Raw genomic sequence first — 18,945 nt, 5'->3', positions numbered from 1 at the left:
CATTACTACTCCTGGCTTTAAGATGTGGAGCTGGGATATGACTTCATCCTAGAAAAAATGCTAACCCAAACCCAAACCAGTTGTCTCCTGGGGTTTTCTTAGCTTTTAGCTCATCATAAACATTTTGTGTGGTTTCAGTAACTGTGCCTAAACCAGATTGCATGAGGGTCAGCAGTACAAAACTAAGACACAGGATTTACTGAGATAAAGTTTGCACAGCTACTTAAATGTGTAAAATGATGTTTCTCACGGCTGTCAGGGGACCAGAAGCAAAACAGCAGAACAATGAAGCAGTAAGAGAGGAAAATGAATTAGAAGAGCTTATTGGGCAAACCCACTCTCTGACAGTGTTTTGCTTGCACTGACTGAGTTATTACAAAATAGAAAACAACCCTCACATACCCACATAAGACAAAAAGCCAATTTGCTGCAGTAATTGCTGACCACTTGAGATCCTCTATTACCGATTTCTTTCAAAGTTTTAATATATAAAGGACATATTTCTATAAAATTAGATTTTTTTTTTCCATTTGTTTCTGACACTCGGTTTGGGTAATTAGAATGAAAAGAGTTTATCCAGAAGCAGCAAGAGACATTTCCAAAACAACACCCACACAAAGGAAGTTTTCTACTTCTCTTTTGCCTTAATAAATGCTTTCTATAATGGATTTTCAATATTTTTGCAGGAAGTTGTTTTATCCTCATGGGATTGATTTAAAACAAATTCATGTACTGTACAGAGGAAAGAGTTATGAGAAGGGAGAGATATGAGGAAAGAAATGCTCGATAAACAGTAGTCAAGGTGCCAGCATTTGAACTATTCAGTTTAAAGAGGATTAAACCATCACGTTTCACACTCCAAGCGCACGTGAAATATCTGGTGTTTCATGTTCACACAGTGTTCTCAGCTAGAGCTTTCCTCCACAAACCCTTAAAGGTTTTACAGCGGTCTAGCTAAACACAGCACTGTTTTATAGATGGCAAAGTGCTCACACATAGAGGCGAGTCCCTCTGCTCCAAGCTGCCTCACCGTGCTCCCAGGGACAGGACAGCTGCCCGAGCTCTGAGGCGAGGCAGGTGCCGAAGGCTGCGGAACTGAGGTTTCCAGAGCCGGGAAATAAATAAAGTTATGGATATGCTCTCTGACACAAGCAGTGCCTCTCGCAGTCTGCACATGGAGAGCAGTTACTGCTGTACTAAAATCCCCTCCAGACCTGCTCCTGTGTCACTAAGTGGGACAGAACCTTTGTGCCAAACAGGGCTAGGAAGTGAGTCATTTATATGCCACACAGATCTGCCACTACACAACTACTGAAAGTGAAGGAATGTATCTACATTTTAGACCCCAAGCAGTAAAAGGAAGGAAGAAGCAAAACTTTCCAATATTGTGGTGGAGACATACACAGCAGGTGACCAGCACTTTGTTTTCTTACAGTGAAAGTTCAGTATTGGCTCCACTGTCATATCGTTTTGGGGTTTTTTTAATGAAATCTGAGTACCTCCTACAATTTCACGATTCATCAAGTTGACAGTTTAAGAAAAAAAAAAAATTACACAGGCCATCATCCCCTGCCCCCACCCCCCAAATGATCTCTCCTAATTCAGGATTTGTATTTCTGATTTTTGTTCTTTATCAGCAGATTTTTCTTCAGACCATCTACTGTTTTACACCAACCAGAAAATATCTGCTTGTGAGTGCTTTCAAGGTATTAAAACTTGTTTTGTTTGTTTTTTAAGTAGTGCAAACACCTTTCTGATCTGTTTGTCATACTGCCAAACGTGTTGCTTGAAATAGGTGGGGTTTGCTGCACACTTTGCAGATGCAGGAGGCCAAAGCATCCCTGCTGTGACTGAACCAAAGGAGAGGTTTCACCTCAGTACAGAGGGAGCAAAGTTTACTTTGGGTTTCATACCTTCAGTGAAAGACAACTCACAACTCCTCCTTGCTGGACATTAATATAGCTTCTAGAAATGTCACCATGTTGCTCTGCTCAGGTGAGGATTTAAACAAAAGAGAGGGGGCCTATTCACATACGTAAAATTATCACTCAGTTACCTGCTTTAAGGGCCTGTATTTTTAAGTGAGTTGTCAAAATCCTCCCTATTATTGAACTTCCTTGCTCTATACTTAAATAAAAGGGACCCCTTAACATGAAGACATGCTGGCATCTCACAGGAAAAACCCATTTGGTGCTAAGGCTGAGGCGAAAGGTGCTGTGGAACACTGTGAGGCAGCAGAGATTCCTGGAGATTCCTGCCAGGAGACCAGCCAGCCCTGCAGCCACTACAGGCTCAGCAGTGCAGCTCAGTGTGCACTGCTGACACACTCATTTGCCAGCTATGCCCAGGAGGAGACCTCTGTGTTCTCCAGGATGCCAAGACAGAGATTAGCAGCGTTAATCCCAGTGTAACAAGAGGGCTCATTTTCTCCGGCCCATAAATAACTCCTGCAATAATTCAGCCTCTTACTTTAAAAAGAACAAGAACACATGGGTGGGGATGGGGACACCAAAGCCAAATAAAACCTTACCAGGTAACCTAAAAGCCAGTTGTACTCTCAAAGTCACATGGCTTTTAGCAAATACATTATTTTTACTGAGCACCACCAAAATCATAGCGGTCAGTGGCACCAAATGTACATGCTCCTAACCTAGCTGCATTTTTTTCTCAAAGAGATCATTAAATGTCTAAGAGGCATAGCCATATCTCACTGTAGGAACACCCTCATTAACACAACACTCCTGCTTATATCACCCCACTTACAGAACTCTGCTCCTTTCATCCACACTGAATATTCCTTTCTCTCCCAAGGAAAACTGCAAATTAATCTCTGTATGCTGTTGAAAAACTGATCTGCTGTTACTGAGAGGACAGCAGTGACCTCAGAAAGGGGACTGCCTATGCAAACAGCTTATCAATGCTTTCCATACATGACAGGTTGTCCCTTCAGTACAGACACATTGTCGTTTTCTTACCCACTAAGATCGTGGCAACACAGTTAAGTTGAAACTAATTTGGTTACCAAAACATCATCCCAAAGATTTGTACTTCAGACCTCTCCATTTTTACTGAACCAGTAGCTGTAAGTGATATCCATCCAAAACTTACCTGTTCAGTGGGAAAGGTTAAATTACCACTGCCAACACCAAAAATCTAGCTTCATTCATTCCTATGAGAGAGTGACTGTGGAGGGATAGAATGTAAGAAAAAAATGCAGAAGGCAGTCTCACACCTGATGAGTTGCAACTGTACTAATCACCAAAGATTAGGAACAGGCCTGCCCTTAACAGGCCACAGCTGTGTCCAATAAGAAGCCAAGTGCTACAAAAGGGTGGGTTAGGAGAGAGTTGGCACTTGTTGGCTGTGCTGTGAAGGAGTCAGTGCTGCAAGGAGCTGCCCATGAGAAATCACCAAGAAGGTATGAGAGATTTGAAATAAGACAACAACAACTGATAGAGTGTTCTTTACCAGTTTTGGTCTTACTGTATATGTTTTCATTTGGTTAGGAAAAAAAACAACCACACAAGTACCACATTTTTATTTGTACAGGGCAGGAGAGGGACTCCCATGTGAAATCAGCCTCTGAATCAGTGGTGGTAAATTCCCTGGTTTGTTTTGTCAGTGTCAGTATACTTCAACAGAGGGGAAATGTACGTATTAAATTTCCTTGCTGATGGCTACCTGTTTAGACCCATCATTTCAGCCCTGTCCCACCCCTTCTTTTCAGTCATCCTCACACCTCTGCACAGAGTATAGGTGGAGACACACCACTGGCATTTGTACCCGTCATCAACACTTTTCACACGTTTCCCAGATAGAGATTTTTAGGTTAGGTTTGTGAGTGACCTCTGGAGATCATCCAGTCAAGCTCCCCTGCCAGGGCTGGGTCACCTCGAGCAGGTGACACAGGAAGCAGCCAGGTGAGGAGAAAAGGGGACTCCACCACCCCCCTGAGGTTTTCTTTCGAAGCACTCCACAGACCCAAGAGGCTCCACAGGTCCGGGAGTGGGGAGCCATTTTTACCACTGCGATCATTACCACACCATCTCCACACCGCTTTGCTTCCCACACACTCCTTCCCGAGGGCACGTCCCGGTCCGGACTGGATCGGCGGAGCACGACGGACGCCGTGAGGGTGGCGAGGGACCAGCCTGAGGGTGGATTTTGCGCTGTGCGTGTCCCCCCGGGGCACGCCCCCCTCAGCGCCTCCCGCCATTTCCCCTGAGGGAGCGCGCGGCGCCCCGCGAGCGGGAAACTGGCGGGGGGGGCGGGGGGCTCGCGCCTCGCTCCCGCAGCACGTGCAGCGCCGGCCGCACTTCCGGCCGGGCGGGTACTTTCGTGAGGGGCAGGGCTGCGCCTGCGCCGTCAGGCCGCGCGCCGGCGGGGCGGCCGCTCCCGGCACAGCGCGCGGCGTCCCCTCAGCCGCCCCGGCCGCCCGGAGCTGTGGCTGCTCCTTCCTCCTTCCCCCTCTCCTCCTCCTTCTTCCTCTTCCTCCTCCTCCCTTTCGGGAGCCGGCGGCGGGCGAGGAGAAGCGAGTGCCGCGGCCGGCATGTGAAGCGGGGCACCCCCTGGCCGCCGCTTGCCTCCGGTTCCTGCCCGGTTCTTCCTGGGGCTCCGCTCGCCATGAAGAAGTTTTCTCGCATGCCCAAGTCCGAGGGGAGCGGCGGCGGCGGCGGGACGGCGTGCAGTGGCTCCGGGAGCGGCGTGGCCCTGGGCAGGGCGCTGGCGGTGGGGCGGTACCAGGTGACCCCAGAGGAGCCGCTTGCCGAAGGTAAGAGCGGGCCGGGGGAGGCGCGTACGGGCCGGAGCCGGGCCCTCCCGGCCCCGAGGAGTCGCTCGCCCGCGGGGAGCGGCTTGTGGGGCTTTGGGCTGAGCTGCTTCGGCCGCTCCCTGGGCCAGGGGCTCGTCGGGGCGCTCGGAGTTCCCCGGCTCGGTGCCTTGGGTGAGTGAGGCGCGGTGAGGTGTCAGCGGCGCCTCCGTCAGCTGCGTGTTTTGCTTTTGCCCCCTACGGTGAGGGGAAAAAAAACACAAACAAACCCGACAAAATAAAATTCTTGGTCTTTCTTGGCGTAAGGCAGCAGATTGGTGTCACGGTCACGGGTGGAAGCGCAGTGCTGGCAGATTGTGCTGTGGAGCCTCTCCCCTCGCTGCAGGGTGCTCGGCTTGTGCTTCTTGTGGTGAACTTGCACTTGGTGTCGTCGGACTTCCACTGGGACCGAAGGAAGAGTTGTGTGCGTTTTTATAACCATGGGTTTGGCTGGACTTTCTCAGCTGTGCTGCTTCACTAGGTGCTGGCATGGGACACTATCAGAAGAGCCGTTTTTGAGTTTTGCTCTGTATGTGGGAAACAGTGCGGTGTTCGTCTTCCAGAGCTGGTAATTGATGTGATGTGTAAAGGGTAATTTGCTTCCCAGGTCACTGAGTTTAGGGCTAGTTCTGTATTTTTCATAGTTACTGAATGTTTACTATGCACTGTTTGGGATGTTGTGGGTGAAATGATATATCTCTGTCGATTTCATCGGTGTGTTGCTTAGAGTATGTAAGTGTATTTATGTGTAAGTATACTAGTTAACTTTCACTGATTTTATGCATTTCTTGGTGGCGATTTAAGATGTGGTTTTAGCAAGTGCATGCAGATAATATCGCTAATTGGGAACACAAAAGTGGCACTTAGCTTTTCATTGCTGTCTAGGAATGATTTTCATAGAAAAGTGGATTTGGTATGCAATATTTGGAATGCAGTGTTTTGTATTTGGGTGTGAAGATGGTGTCAGGAATTAGCCACCTGCATACCTGGTTGGCCTTGCTGGGAGCTACTTCCAAGTCACTGGAAGAAGGTCTGACAGCAGGTCATGTCTTGGCTGTGCGGCTAGCAAGATAGAGACTTTAAAAAAAAAGACAATAGGCTCTTGAACAAATTGAGGTGGTGTCACAGAAAACGTACGTAGTGGAGAGGAGAGAAATTTTATAGTGCTTTGTTTAGTGTAGCACATAATTAAAAGTTTTCTCATAGTGTTCTGTGTTTAGAATCACTACAGATTATGGTTTTTTTTTTTCCTTTCTGTAGCTGGCAGAAACAAATTGACAGCCCTTGGGGGCCAGGGGAAGTCCAAGTTTTAACACGTGACTCTTGTGTGAATTAACTTCCTACTTTTGAGTCAGAAAGATGTTTTCTACTGCTTTTTTTATTCTTCAGGTTTTATGTGGTATTTTGAGTATAGATGCTTAGGACGAGAATTGATAAGGGTTGGGGCAGTGCAACTTTGCTGCATCCTGAGAAAAGTCTTTAAGCTGTGCCTGGAGCGGGTCAGTAGGGAGAGGCCTGGAGGATAAGAAAGGAACAGGTGGCACAAGTGCAGGGTTGGGAAAATAGGAGGGGCCGGGCTCTCCCAGCTCCTCTGCCTGCCGGGAGCAGCTGGGCTGTGACAGGGTGTGTGTGTGTGCCGCAGGTACGTGCCGGGGGAAGGGCTCTCTGATTGAGTGTCCGGGTGGCACTCGCGTGCACCTAACTGACACCAGGCTTTATGGCTCAGGAGATAGCTTTTTATCCGGGAATAACTCGTTGACAATCAATCCCTTGCCTCAGTAGCAATTAATAGTAAGAATTGTGTATTAGTGCTGTTACATTAGTCATACTGCTACCTGTAACTAATGCTGAACACTTTACAAATCCCCTGGTTAATATTCTTTCTCGTGGGAGGGCAGAGGAGAAAACTTTTTTTCCTGTCCTCTTTGCACAAGGCAATTTTTTCTTTCAGTTTCTGAAAGTTTAACTGAAGCTTGTAAACTGAGTTTAACTGAAGCTTGTAAACTTGTCAGGTAGTTCCTATTACTCATGCTGATGAAATAGCATTTAAGATGCTAATATCCATCCAAGTTAGAGCTTGTGTTATGAGGCATTAATGATAGATCCAGTTAACGAATCTAAAGATCTTAACAAATCTGTTTAAGAGGAGATACAGTGTTCTGTTAGGAGAGGTGTGGTATATTGTGTTTTTATTAGCTATTAGAATTAATAGCATGATATGTCTGTTTTATGCAAGCTGTTTAAGCCCCACCCTCTTTCCAGCTTTTGCTCTGAGTAATCTTAGGAAGGCAGCTCCTGGCATTGTGGAGGATTGGGGTTCCTGGGAACTGGAGGACTTGGCAGTAGTGATACTGAAAAGCTGGGGTTGTAATGACCTTCCTGGGTTGCAGGGCTGGATCTTGGCGTAGATTTCCCATGTTGATGCAGGTATTGCCCTCCAGATGCTTTTCTGTAGTCTTTGACAAAATGGTTTTATTGCAGTGTTCTAAAGGCAGAAGTGTGGCGCATTATTATCCAGTTGTTCTGAATCAAGTATAATGCTATCTAAAGGAAATGCATCTTTTTGACTAAAGAGGGTGTGAAGTTGAAGAGCTGTAGTCGTTAGGCTGTTAGATGGTTTGTTTTGTTCTAAACACACCTGTTCTGTGATGACTTCTTGGCCTCCATAACCTAGTGGTCAGTATGCTGTTTGATGGGCGTATGTATTTTTACTTTTTATTTCTCAGAGATGGGGGGAAAAGCAGTTAATTTGGCTGAAGGTTTGATGTAGAAAATTAATTCCTGTCCATTTTGAGAGTAAGGTAGAAATATGTGGAATAAATGCCTGAGACAGAGTGAAGGCCTTGTCTGTCTTTTTGTTGAAGCAGAGTATTTGCAATGCAGCTCAAGTTGGGAAAGTGAAATCTAATAAAAATACGGGGAGTTATCTGTTGAAAGTTTGAGGTGGTGTTTGGGGAACTGCAGTTATGGGAACTCCAGTATTGAAAAAGACTTTATACCTCAGAAATTGATGCAAACTGGAAGTGGTGAAGTATGAAACATGCTTAAAAATTTATCTCAAATGTCAATGCAGAACAGCTTATGTTGTGAAGAGTGAAAATGAAACTTAAAATTAGCAAGTTGTCAAAATATTGTCTTACATGGGGAGGAGATGGAAAGTTGTGGCTTGATATAGTGATACTACTTGCTTAGTTGTTTGTCTTGACTTGGACTTCACTAAGTCCTTTTTGCTTAATAGCTGCAGTAAAAGTGATTTTTCTGCCTGCTATAAAGGTAGGCATTGCAAGATGCTCATTTGTCTTACTGTCTTGATTGCTTGGCAGGGCTTGAGATGGTGAAACTGAATAAATATAGGCTTTGCAAGGCTCTAAGTTGTCTTTGTACCAGGAGCAGACCAAAGAGATTATGGGAAGTGTTGTAATTGACTATATGGGTATGTTTTAACAAGTGCAGCTGAAGCAAAAAAGAGGCAGTTACAGCTGTTAAAGAAAAGGCCAGAGGATTCTCCAGCTTCCTTCTCAAAATTGACTAGATAGGTTTGCAAGCTGATTTGTGGATGGGGAAAGATGGTCATCATCTGCTTTTTGTTTTCATTCAGAATTGGTTAATGGAGTTGTGGGGCATATGCTGTTGCATCTTACCAAAATGAAGCAGTGCTGTGTAGTGTTCCCCCCAGCGGTTCACACTCTGTCCAGCCAGTGGATTGTTGAGGAGTGTGGAGGTGAGATGCCAGGTTCCTTGAAGGAGACCTGGGTAGTTTTGTGCCCCAACCCTCAGAGGTACCTAGAGGGGATGCAAAGCAGCTCTTCTGCTCTGGACAGCAAAGAGTGAACACGACACTTGGCTGGTCTTGTGCTCTGACTTTGCTTTGCCCTGGGGTGTGTGGAAAGAAGTGGTGTGCTAGTGGGTACAGTGGTTTATTTTTGTTGTCCAGGCTGATAAAGCGGTGAGTCCGGGTCTGTGTGGTGCTAAGCCTCTGCTGCTGTGACGTGGGAGAGCATTGCTTTTCCAAGTGACTTTGTGTCTAAGGCTAGAGAGGCAGGGGAAAGGCCACTCAAGTGGTGTGAAGTTCATCTGTTAGGTACTTCATTAAGTACTTACAAGTTGATTAGTTCATGTTTGTGTAATAGAATGTTTGCTTTTTTTTAGTAAATATGGTGGTTAAAGCACAGTTTTCTGTGAAAAGGGGCCTCTCAATAGGGAAGGTAGCTTGATTCCTTCTAGGTGGTATGCAGAGAAACAACCAAATTCCCAGGAGGTTCAGTAACAAACTGCTCATCAACCCACAGAGGGTCAGCAGCTCTCTCCCCATCTACCTGCTCTGGGGGTCAGCTTGCCTTTCTCCCAGACCAAACCTTTCAACAGGTCTGGATTGCTGCAGGCCGTGGGTCAGTCAGTGCCATTTTGGGGCTCTCAGCAGGCCGTGGGTCAGTTGCTGCCATTTTGGGTGTGGCCATGGGTCAGTCGATGCCATTTTGGGGCAGGGAGGGAGTCAGTCAGACCATTATAGTGTGGGGCAGGGGAGGAGCAGTGGCTGTCTCACCCTGCAGAGCTCACCCTGTTAGCCCACACAGTTCCCACCTGGTTATTTTGAGCCAGTCAACTGTTCCTCCAGTGTCTTACACCAGTGAAGGAATGAGCTGCTTGTGAGTTCTACTGTCCTACTTGGTGTGTAGTCTTTGTAAGTACTTGATAACTCTTATGATTTGGTTTGCCTCTTACATTCATGCTGTTCTAGTTGAGGCCTAAGAAAAATGTAGCCTTAATTGAGAGGAATCCAGGTCCTGTTTTGTGAGCTCTTGTGCTGTGCATTTGTATAAGTCATGCTGTTTAAGTTCTTCCAAACCATTTTTGAAATTGGGGTAGTCTTGAATATTCTGTTGTGGTTGTTATTTTTTCGACCTTATGTCTCAGCAATAGCAGTTCAGTTGGTAATCCAAATAAACAAATTTTGTGTTGTGCATAAGTTTCTATTGGCCTTTGTTTATCCCCACCTCAATTAACTTCCTATACCATCATTTTTGGTCCCCAGAGCAAGGCATTGTGAGGATTTGCAGCTCCAGCAGCTTCTGTAAATTTGGAAGCAGGCTGCTGTACTGCTGATACTGCTTCATCTCCTCTCAAGGTGGGGCTTGTTTGTTGTTCTTTTTTTCTGGAGAGGTAAATAGAGAGAGATGCCATTGTAATGGATCTGTGGACTCTAGTACTTCCAAGTGTTTCCACGAGGTTTGGCCCCAGTTTTTAACTCTGGGAGAGCTTATTTCTTTGGCAGGTGTTACGAATATACTATACCTAGTGCAGGGTTACTTCTGCTGGGGTGTGCTGGTGTTCTCCTATGGGACAAGGTGACATGTACAGTACTGGTCTTGGCTAGTTTGGTTATTGCATGTGACTTGCTGCTCTGTGGAAGCTGCTGTTTTATTTTCAGTTGTAATCTAGTTCAGTTGTTTAGGTGGATTATGAGCTGGAAGGCTGTCTGGAAAGCTAACTTGCGGGATTTGAGTTGGTTTGGTCATGTCGATTTTTTTTTTCAGAGTGAAACATTTTTGAATCTGTTTGCACATGACTGTAAAGGTCAAGCCTGTTATTCTGTCTCAAACAGTTTTGCTTTGCTAATAATGGAGTAGCAGATATGGTTTGTTCCAGTTCAAGATAGAAGGGAGAAAAAGCAGAGTGAGTACTTGAAACTGACTTTTGTTTTGGCTGAAAGCATAGTACAATACACGTGAAGCTCTTCTACACTCCCCAAAATAGTCACAGCTGCCTTACATCAAGTGTATCCGCAGACTGGCAGGTGCTGAGATCCTAGACCAGCTTTTGATTTCTGCGTGGTGAAAGATGGGGAGCCTGTGTTGTCTGTGTGGGGATTTTCTTGGGACCTCCTGAGCTCGCATGGAAAAAAAAGAGCGTTGTTTGGCTAGCACAGCATGGAGCTGTGCTCAGTGTAATGAGCAGGCAAACCAAAAGCAGTTTGGGGATTTGTATGTGATCCTTGTGTTACACATTCCCTTGTCATGCAGGTAAATGTCTGTTTTCATATAATGTGGCACACAGAATGAAGCTCCACATCTGTCACACATCTGGTGTGCTGAGCACTGCGGTGGCACTTGGGCAGAGCAGTTCGTCTTGCTGTGCTCTTCAGAGCTGCTGTGTGCCTCTGGGACACAGGTGGAGAAAGGGACAGGTTGGGAAACATCTGTAGGCCGATAAAGGCATCTATTGTACAGCCAGGGCCAAGTTTAGCTCTTAGGGCACGTGGTCTAATGCTCTTTGATTATCCAGTTATTAGTCCTTGCATGCCCTGTGGACACTCCTTCCTGCATCGTGTGTATATGGATGGGTGGTGTTACACCTTTGTTAACGGCACACAGTTATGGTCTTTCTTGAGGATGTTGTCCCTTTAATTTTTGTGTGGCCTGCAGTAGTTAAGTGAAGAGGAAGTACTTGGGAATCTAGTAATTCCAAGCTAAGTTTTCAGGCTAGTGGCTGAGAGTCAGATGGTTACAGGAGAAGGAACTTTGTTTTTAGCAGTGTCATATTAATATCACACAAATACTCAAGCCATTTTTCCTTTGCCAAATTTTGAGGAAAAACAGATGTGCCAATGCGTGTACCATCTACTTGCCTTCTTCCTTGCAGATGCATTTTGATAAAGAATGTTAATGTTGCAGTATTCCTAAGGGGAGGGTATGTGTGCAGATGTGCTGCTGGAGAAAGCTCTTGGACACCCTCACAGGATAAGGCAGCATGGGAGAATGGAGGCTGTGTTAGCTGTGTCTGAGAAGGACATGGCATAGCTTTTAAAAAGGCTATGCAGGATCTTAATTTTTTTTTGTGTGTGTTTTACTGGTTTAACGGACTTTTTTTTTAAATTAAATCTCAGTGTCTGGCATGTCAGCATGGAAAAGAAAAATGGTTGGATAAAAACAGTAGAACTCCTTTTCAGACCTAGGTTAACTAGGAGCCAGTAATTGTTGGAAGAGAGTATGTGTTTCTCTGGGCTGTTGTCAGTGTGGTAGCAGAGCTGTCAGTCAGTAACCCTTATGTTACCCACGGGGAAGGGTTCCTGAAGTGGTTCTGTGCATGGAGAACAGAAGTTAATACCAGGGATGGGCTCAGTGTCCAGGGAGCAGCACAGTCACTGGCACACTTGGCTTTGGCAGCAGGGAAAAAAGAATGAGCGTGTTGTATTGCATAAGCATGTTAACTGAGTGAGCTCAGCTGCCCTTCCAGCTGTGGAAGTTGGTTGGCTCTGTAAGTGTGCACATATGCTCTTTGGATGTCACCTCTGGTTCAGAGGGGAGGTGTTGGAGATGCTCAGCTGGGTTGTGCTGCTTGTCTCTGGCATTGCTTTGGTTTACAGTGTTTTGTCTTCATTCTCTGAATACCTTAACCTTGTGCTATATTTTGCTTGCTGTAGCTATTTTTTGCCTCTGTAATGTTCTAGCTAAGCAGGCTGCCGCAGTTGAAGGAATTGGTGTTTGTAAGCTGAGCTGTGTTAACTGACACTATGAATGCTCTGTGCCTGCCAAAGGCAGTGTGAGAGTTGGGTGGTGCCTTGGGGACTAACCCAGAGCACAGGCAGGGTCAGTCACTGGCCTGATTGTAACTTGATTGCGTCAGATGCCGTCCTTTTCCTAAGAAACCCTTAGAATTGCAAGCATCTGTTAGGGAATGCAAGCTTTTCTTCATTTGTGTTCATGGGCTTAGTTTAAAAACTGTTCATGTGCTGGATGAACAGCTGCTTCCTGATGTGTTTGGGATATTTGCCTGTTAGTGATGCCTGAAGCTGGCAGTCTGAGGGTGGTGGCAGGTCCCAGTGGTGCCAAGCAGCAGTGCCCTGGTGCAGGTCACGTCATTGCTGCTCGGTTGTCGTGCTGAGGCAGAGATGACTTGTCCTGAGTGTTCTCCTCCAGTGGATGGAGATGTGTGGCGATCCTGAAACCCCTGCTCTCCGCCAAGGGGAGTCTCTGTTTCTCTGCATCACTGTCTAGCTGCTGACGAGAAAAGAGCATGAATTGCCCTGCTCCTGCTTCCCTGGTTGTCTTGGGAATGGATTTCAGTCTCCTTCAGTGTTTGTCTCCTGGTTAAGGCGGTAAGAACCTTTCCCTTCCTCTCCACATCTGCATGTTCCTTGCTCACGCTTGTCTGGGTTGGTTACTTTTTTCTGGTTCCAGTGGGATGTCTTGGGTATGGGTGGGTTCATCTGTGAAACTGGGTCTCTGAACAGAGGCAGGGGTTGAGGAAAGTAGACAGATGAAGGTTGCCAACTGGCAATAAAAAAACCCCAGCTTTGATCCTAGGTGACTGTCAAAATGAAATAAGGAATGCTTATTTTGGTTTGATAGCAGGAAACATGCTGCTTTGTCCTTGAGCATCACGTGTTAAAGCACTCTTGTCTAGTGGAACTGAAAATTGGCACACTTGGGAGTGTTCTCCCTGTAAAGGTAGAAGAGTCTTCCCTTAGTCTTGCTGATCATTAGGTCTGCTTCTGAGGCTAGTGGTGAAAGTGCTGAACTGATTTATAGAGACTCAGGTGAGGGTGAACATCTTTGAGCAGTCTTTATCTTACTCTTCAAGAGGTATCAAAGCTGGTTTTGCTGCAAAGAGCGTGGCATGGCTCTTGGAGAGCCATTACTCCAGAGATGGAGAAACAAAGATGAAGGGATTTGCCCCGAGTCATATGAGTCTGTACAAGAGATACAGGTAGAGTTTGGAACGTCCTGGCTCTGTGATGGCTTCTTCCTCATCCCTTCTGTAACATGCTGTGCCTTAATTGCCACATGCAAAACTAAGTAGGAATTCTGATGTTACAGGCTTGAGGAGATTTTATTCAGAGTCATGGGTATGTTTGGCTTCCTTCCAAACTTGCATGTTATTTAAATGGGTGGATTTGTTCCTGTGGTGCCTAGAAATTTCAATAGGCAAGTCTCTACCAGTCATGTGCCAAAACATAGGGATGGTCCAGTTCCTGGTTGGTTCCAGTTCTGTTCAACTGACTAATTTTTAAAAATTTGTTACTCTGGCTGTGATTTTTATCTGTGCATCTTGTCTTTCAGTAGCAGTTGTAATGAGTAATTGTTGCAGCGTTTTGCTTCTTATGAAACAAAAAATAGCTTTGGAAGTGAGTGATTAATATGACATTTTCTTATGTTCTTTTGCAATTCTTGCTGGTTGAAAAACTGAATGTGCTTTTATTTAGAGAAATTCTTGCTGAACAAGTTTTTTCTTGTTCTGGATGATTAACTTGCATATAACTATGAGAGTGGTGCAGAGCAAATAGATCATTAAAGAATGTAAGGCACTATATTCTACTCTGCTGACGTGTCTGTATAAGAACCTGACCTGAATGTGAGTTAATGAGACTAGAATAGGAAGAGTGAATGAAATTTCGTGTGTCAGCATTAGACATGGGGGTCGGGTCTGGTTTGTGTGATGTGCAGGAAAATTAATTGTTTGGAGAAAAGCAAATGAAATAATGGTTTTCTTTGGGCCTTGCTGTTGTGTCTCGGTAGAGCTCAGTAGCACAGTCTGCATCTATAGAATTGAGACCTTTAACTTGAGTTTAGGTGAATTGTCACTTGGCTTTTACATTCTGAGAACTTGTATAGGCAACAGGAGGAGTATTTGATCCCAGAAAGAGCTATCCAGAGTTGTCTTAGGCAATCTGAAGATAGAAAAGCAAATTTATGTTGTTTTGGCAACTCAAAAGAAGTAGTTTGCTGCATTTTATTTGGCCTAGTCTTGTAGTCTTTGAGTTCCATCCATCTTGGTGTGACTTTACAGTATTATCCTCCCAGCTTTGTGCTTTTCTTCAAATATTTGATTTCTTCATTAAACATTTTATGCTTTTCTCATGATTTGCTCTTTTGTTAAACTGACATCAAATTGTATGGCTGTGTTTTTAAGAGGAGGCTTTTGCTCAAGGACATCTTTGAGTTTACGTGGTAGTTGAGTCCTAACACTTGCATTTTCTGAGATTTCCCCAGACCCCTGAGTTTCCAGATAAGTCCGTTTAATAAATATCTGTGTTGTTCTGAGTTACCACTGTTGACTGGCTTCTTGAAACATGGGAGTTGTATGAGAGATACTAAATGATTTTGATCATCTTGATTTTGCTATCTGTTGCCATTGCAGCCTAGCTTGTTTATTTAAAATTATCAAGCTGCTTAGACTTATGAAATTTAAGTGTATTTTTTTTAAACTGTCAAATATTACAGTGTGAAGTTTGAAATCCCAAGCACAGAAGTGCTGCAAGGTCTTGAGAGATGCTTTATAAGCAATTTGGAGTGTTCAAATATATTCAGCATGTACCAGGTAGACATTCAAGAACTGCCTGTCCCCATGCAGGTGCCAAGCAAGTATTATTGCCTAAAATGGCTTATAATTCTGTTCATTGGTGTAAGCAGGTCGGATCTCAGATATTGTGCTGTTACAGGTTACTGGTCCCCTGTTGTTCTTAGACTGGCTAAGTCTGTATCTCAGCATGCACCTTTGGTATGGAGTTTAAACATGTGCCAGTATTTGCAAACAGCTAAAGACAGTGAAGTAAGATAATGAAAATCCTTCTTAATTATTCATATTAAGTGTTTTAGCTCTAATTCTAATCATGCTTCTGGAAGAAATGGTCAGTGAATTATGCTCTGATGTGAGGGTGAGTGAGACTGTAGGCTCTTGCTAGCAGGCAAGAGATGGGCTTCATCTTGCTCATTTGTATGTGTAAGATGCCTTGGAAAAGGAGGAAAGCAGAGACTCTTGCAGTGACATCTGCCTCAGTCTGAAGTGCCGCAGGCGTTACAAACGGCTTGGTTTGTGTCTGCGTGGCCTGGTGGCTCTTGTCTTTGTGTGGCAGCCAGAGGTGGCACCGCTCCAGAGCGCCGCGAACCAGGCGCTGGGCCGGAGCCGGGCTCTGTGTGCCGGGCTTTGTTCCCGTGCCGCGGCGGCTCGGGGGCATTCAGTGCGCTCTTAGGCGTGGGGGAGGTTGGAGAGCCCTGCTTGGCTGGGCATTCCTGGCCCTGCACATGGAAATCACAATCCCAGCAGTGATTGCAAGGAAAATGAAAGGCCAGCTAGAGAGCAACTTAGTGGTTGGTAGAGATAAGGTGTTTGTTTTCTTAACAAACTTTAAGTTGCTGGTTGGTAACTATATAGTATGGCAATTAAGTTCAGTTCCAAAAAAGTCATGCATATTGTATTTGCATATTGGCTATGGATTATCTACCTGCTGATTTAACTAATTTGTAACTATATTTGAGTTTTTTGTTTTACTGGACCTAAAATCAAGCTTTATAAAAAAAAAATTAGCAAATGACATTTGAAATTCATCTAGGATACAAAATGAGCTCATGCTCTTAACCTCACCATTGTAGAATTGTGAGTTCTGTCAAGCCTGTATGCACAGATCATGTCCTTGTTGTGGTTTTTCAGCTCACTCTGTTTTCAGGTCAGACTAAACTACAGCTGGAGCCGAGTTCAGTGAACAAAGATAGGAGATGGGGAAGACATGCAAAAGATAGAACTGCTGTTCAAATTTTTCAGGTTTTGTGTTGGGTTTTTTTTTGTAAACTGTGCTAGTGGATGCTCATTGTATGTGTCTTATGAATGTCTTGGGCAAGTTGAAAAGCTTTCTCATGAAAAGCACAGGTGAGTAAGTAGATGCTAACAGTAATTTTCATAGTAAATAAATTGAACTGTTGGTGATCTGCTGGCAGCCTTCTGTGGTCCTTTCCTTATAGACAGGAAGGAAGTATTACTTGACTTAAATACAGGCTTCTATTAAACATAGTTGCAGAGTTAAATGCATTAGTTGATTTTTTTTTTTCCAGTGAGCAGAAGGAGGTGGTGATGGTGTAATACATGAAAGTAGTGCAGTGGTTGTGGCTAACTCTTAAGCAGCTTGACTGAAGATGGAAATATGGGGAGGTTTTTGGTCTTTTTCCATCCAGGTATGAGAAGGCATCAGCTTTACCCTAAGAAATAAAATATTTTGTCTTGAGTGCATAAGATGCATTCCTTGCAGGGTGTAGCAAATGCTTGGGTTTTTTGGTTTTGTCTATTTTTTAAAAGCATGCATTAAGTGAGCTTGGCAGTCCATCTGCTTTCATCTTCCTTAAACTTAGGTTACTGCAGGAATTGCAAGTGTGTTAGGGAATTTATCTGCTTTAGGAAATGGCTGGTTTTTGTTTCTCTAGAGCCAAGTAGCCGAGGCTGTCAAGCAGAGGATGCCATGGAAGCAGTAGTCAGACATGCTGGCAAGTCACCTGGATGTGGAGAAGTAGGTGGGGTGATGATGGGCTGTACTGCAGGACACAGAGCTCTGTTCCTTTTGCTGTTTGCTGTGCTGAATCTTAAGCATCTCAGGGTCGGCCCTTGGGCATGTCTGGTGCATGGGTGCTAATAAATACAGAAACTTTTCACAAAAGTCTGTAGCAGACCTTAATTCAGCTTTCCCATCTCGCTCAGTCACTTAAGTGTCTTGGATCCCCCAGGCAGTTGCTGGTGCTTCTGTCAGAGCTTTTCTGTGAGGCTGGCCTACAGCTGATGCTGGGAGAAGTGTTATCCAGACATGCAAGCGTGTGGCAGGGTAGCAGTGCCATTAGCAGAGGTGTGCGTGGCAGACCTGCCTGCTGTGGCTGCACGGTGTTGTCCTGCTGGGATGTGATTCACAGCTGCTGTTTTCCCAGTGCTGCTGGAGGAGCGGATGCAGATTTGAGAAAAACAGTGCTACTTGTCTAAACTAGCCCTGATAGTCAGCTTGTTACATGGTGGGAATTTGTGTGGGCAGTGGGAAAGGGAGCAGTGGTATGGCCCTTGGAATGCATTGTCTGCATGCTTAAAATAAAGTGGAGAAATGGAGTATTTTAGAAGTAGGGAGCTATTTCTGTTCTTGGTTTGGCAAATGCGGAGCTCTTGAGCTTGGGAGCAGTATCTGTCAAATCATCTTCAGGGTGGAGCTGTGTCTCAGAGCCTTGTGTTCATGACTGAGGCTCGTGGGGTAAGCTTCACTGAGAATATCCATGCCCATGTGCATGCTCACAAAATTTACAGATGTACATGTAGGGAAAGGTGGATGTGTGTCTATGATTGGTGTTTGTTAACACTGCCTTTATTGAGCTGCTTTCAGTCTCATCTTCTCATGCAGAGGTGCTTCAGGAAAGGGCAGACAGAACTGTTGCCTCCTTCTCTGGTGGAACTTGTGACAAAACCTGAACATTTCATCAGAAATTTCTCATAAGGCTTGAAAAAGGCATTTTAAGTTTCTGTTAAAGGTTACTCCCTCAACACTCACATGGTGTTTGGAATCTGATGAGAAATTTGGATGTTGGAGTTCTGTGCGTTTTTAAAGGTTTTGCTGTCAAAAACAGATGGGAAGCTGCACAGCTTTAAGAATTAAATTAATATTTTCTATGCAGAACTCGGGTGTGTTTTGTGTATGCTTTTAGTCTGCCACTCCTGCAAGTGCCCGCAATGCACCATCTGTGCTGACTGACAGAAGGCAGTGCCTCTGGAGGGAAGGACTTGCCATCCTTGTGGGGAGGAGAGAGGTTCTGGGAATTGGTACAAGTGAACCTACCCCAGTAGGATGCCAGTGGCATACATACAGAGTTATGGATGTTGTGGCAGGACACCACCAGGGAAATGGAGCAGCAGCACGGAAGAGGGGGCTCTGTGATGCCAGAGCAGTCGTGGAAGGACTCTTGAGACCCTGAGTGCTGTTATGTGTTTTACACACCATAAAGGTGGGAATCAAAACTGAGCTGCAGGAAACAGCTCTTGGCATGGGTTTGCCTGCAACTCTGGCAGAAAGAAGCGGACTCCAAATTCCTGGTAAAATAGCACATGGTTATATTGTTTGATGCAGGTTGAAAAAGGGCCTTTTTCAGTCTTCCATACAAACGGGAGATATGAAGAGCTGTTTTTCTTGAGGTTGTGCTTTTTCTTTGTGGAGAAGGACTAGTTCTTTTTAGACTTTCTTCCTAATGTCCTTTGATTTTTGGATGCTGGTTTCTTTTGTGTTGGAGTACCACAGAAGCTATAGAGGTTAGAGTTGGGGGGGAAGGAAGGATGTTTGGGGTTATTTTTTGTGTGGTTTGGTGGTTTTTTTTTACATTTGGTGAGTTTTTGTTTTATTTTTGGTG

At 44.9% G+C, this 18,945-nt stretch overlaps 1 protein-coding gene across 4 annotated transcripts in view; it reads left to right on the top strand.

Annotated features, from left to right (window-relative positions):
- The first annotated feature begins 4,391 nt into the window (after nucleotides 1–4,391).
- Nucleotides 4,392–18,945, top strand: part of BMP2K (BMP2 inducible kinase) — a 49,296-nt gene continuing 34,742 nt past the window's right edge. For all 4 annotated transcript variants that reach the window (XR_010783597.1, XR_010783596.1, XM_066549282.1 and 1 more), the window contains exon 1: nucleotides 4,392–4,771. Coding sequence is in view for 2 of the 4 variants with exons in the window: in XM_066549282.1 (XP_066405379.1) it covers nucleotides 4,624–4,771 (148 nt within the window). In the remaining 2 variants the exon portion in view is untranslated. The remainder of the gene's footprint in view (nucleotides 4,772–18,945) is intronic.

This window comes from Molothrus aeneus, chromosome 4, assembly GCF_037042795.1.
Source record: "Molothrus aeneus isolate 106 chromosome 4, BPBGC_Maene_1.0, whole genome shotgun sequence".
Taxonomy (NCBI): Eukaryota; Metazoa; Chordata; class Aves; order Passeriformes; family Icteridae; genus Molothrus; species Molothrus aeneus.
The sequence above is the reverse complement of the archived record's forward strand: the minus strand, read 5'-3'. Positions and strand labels throughout refer to the sequence as shown.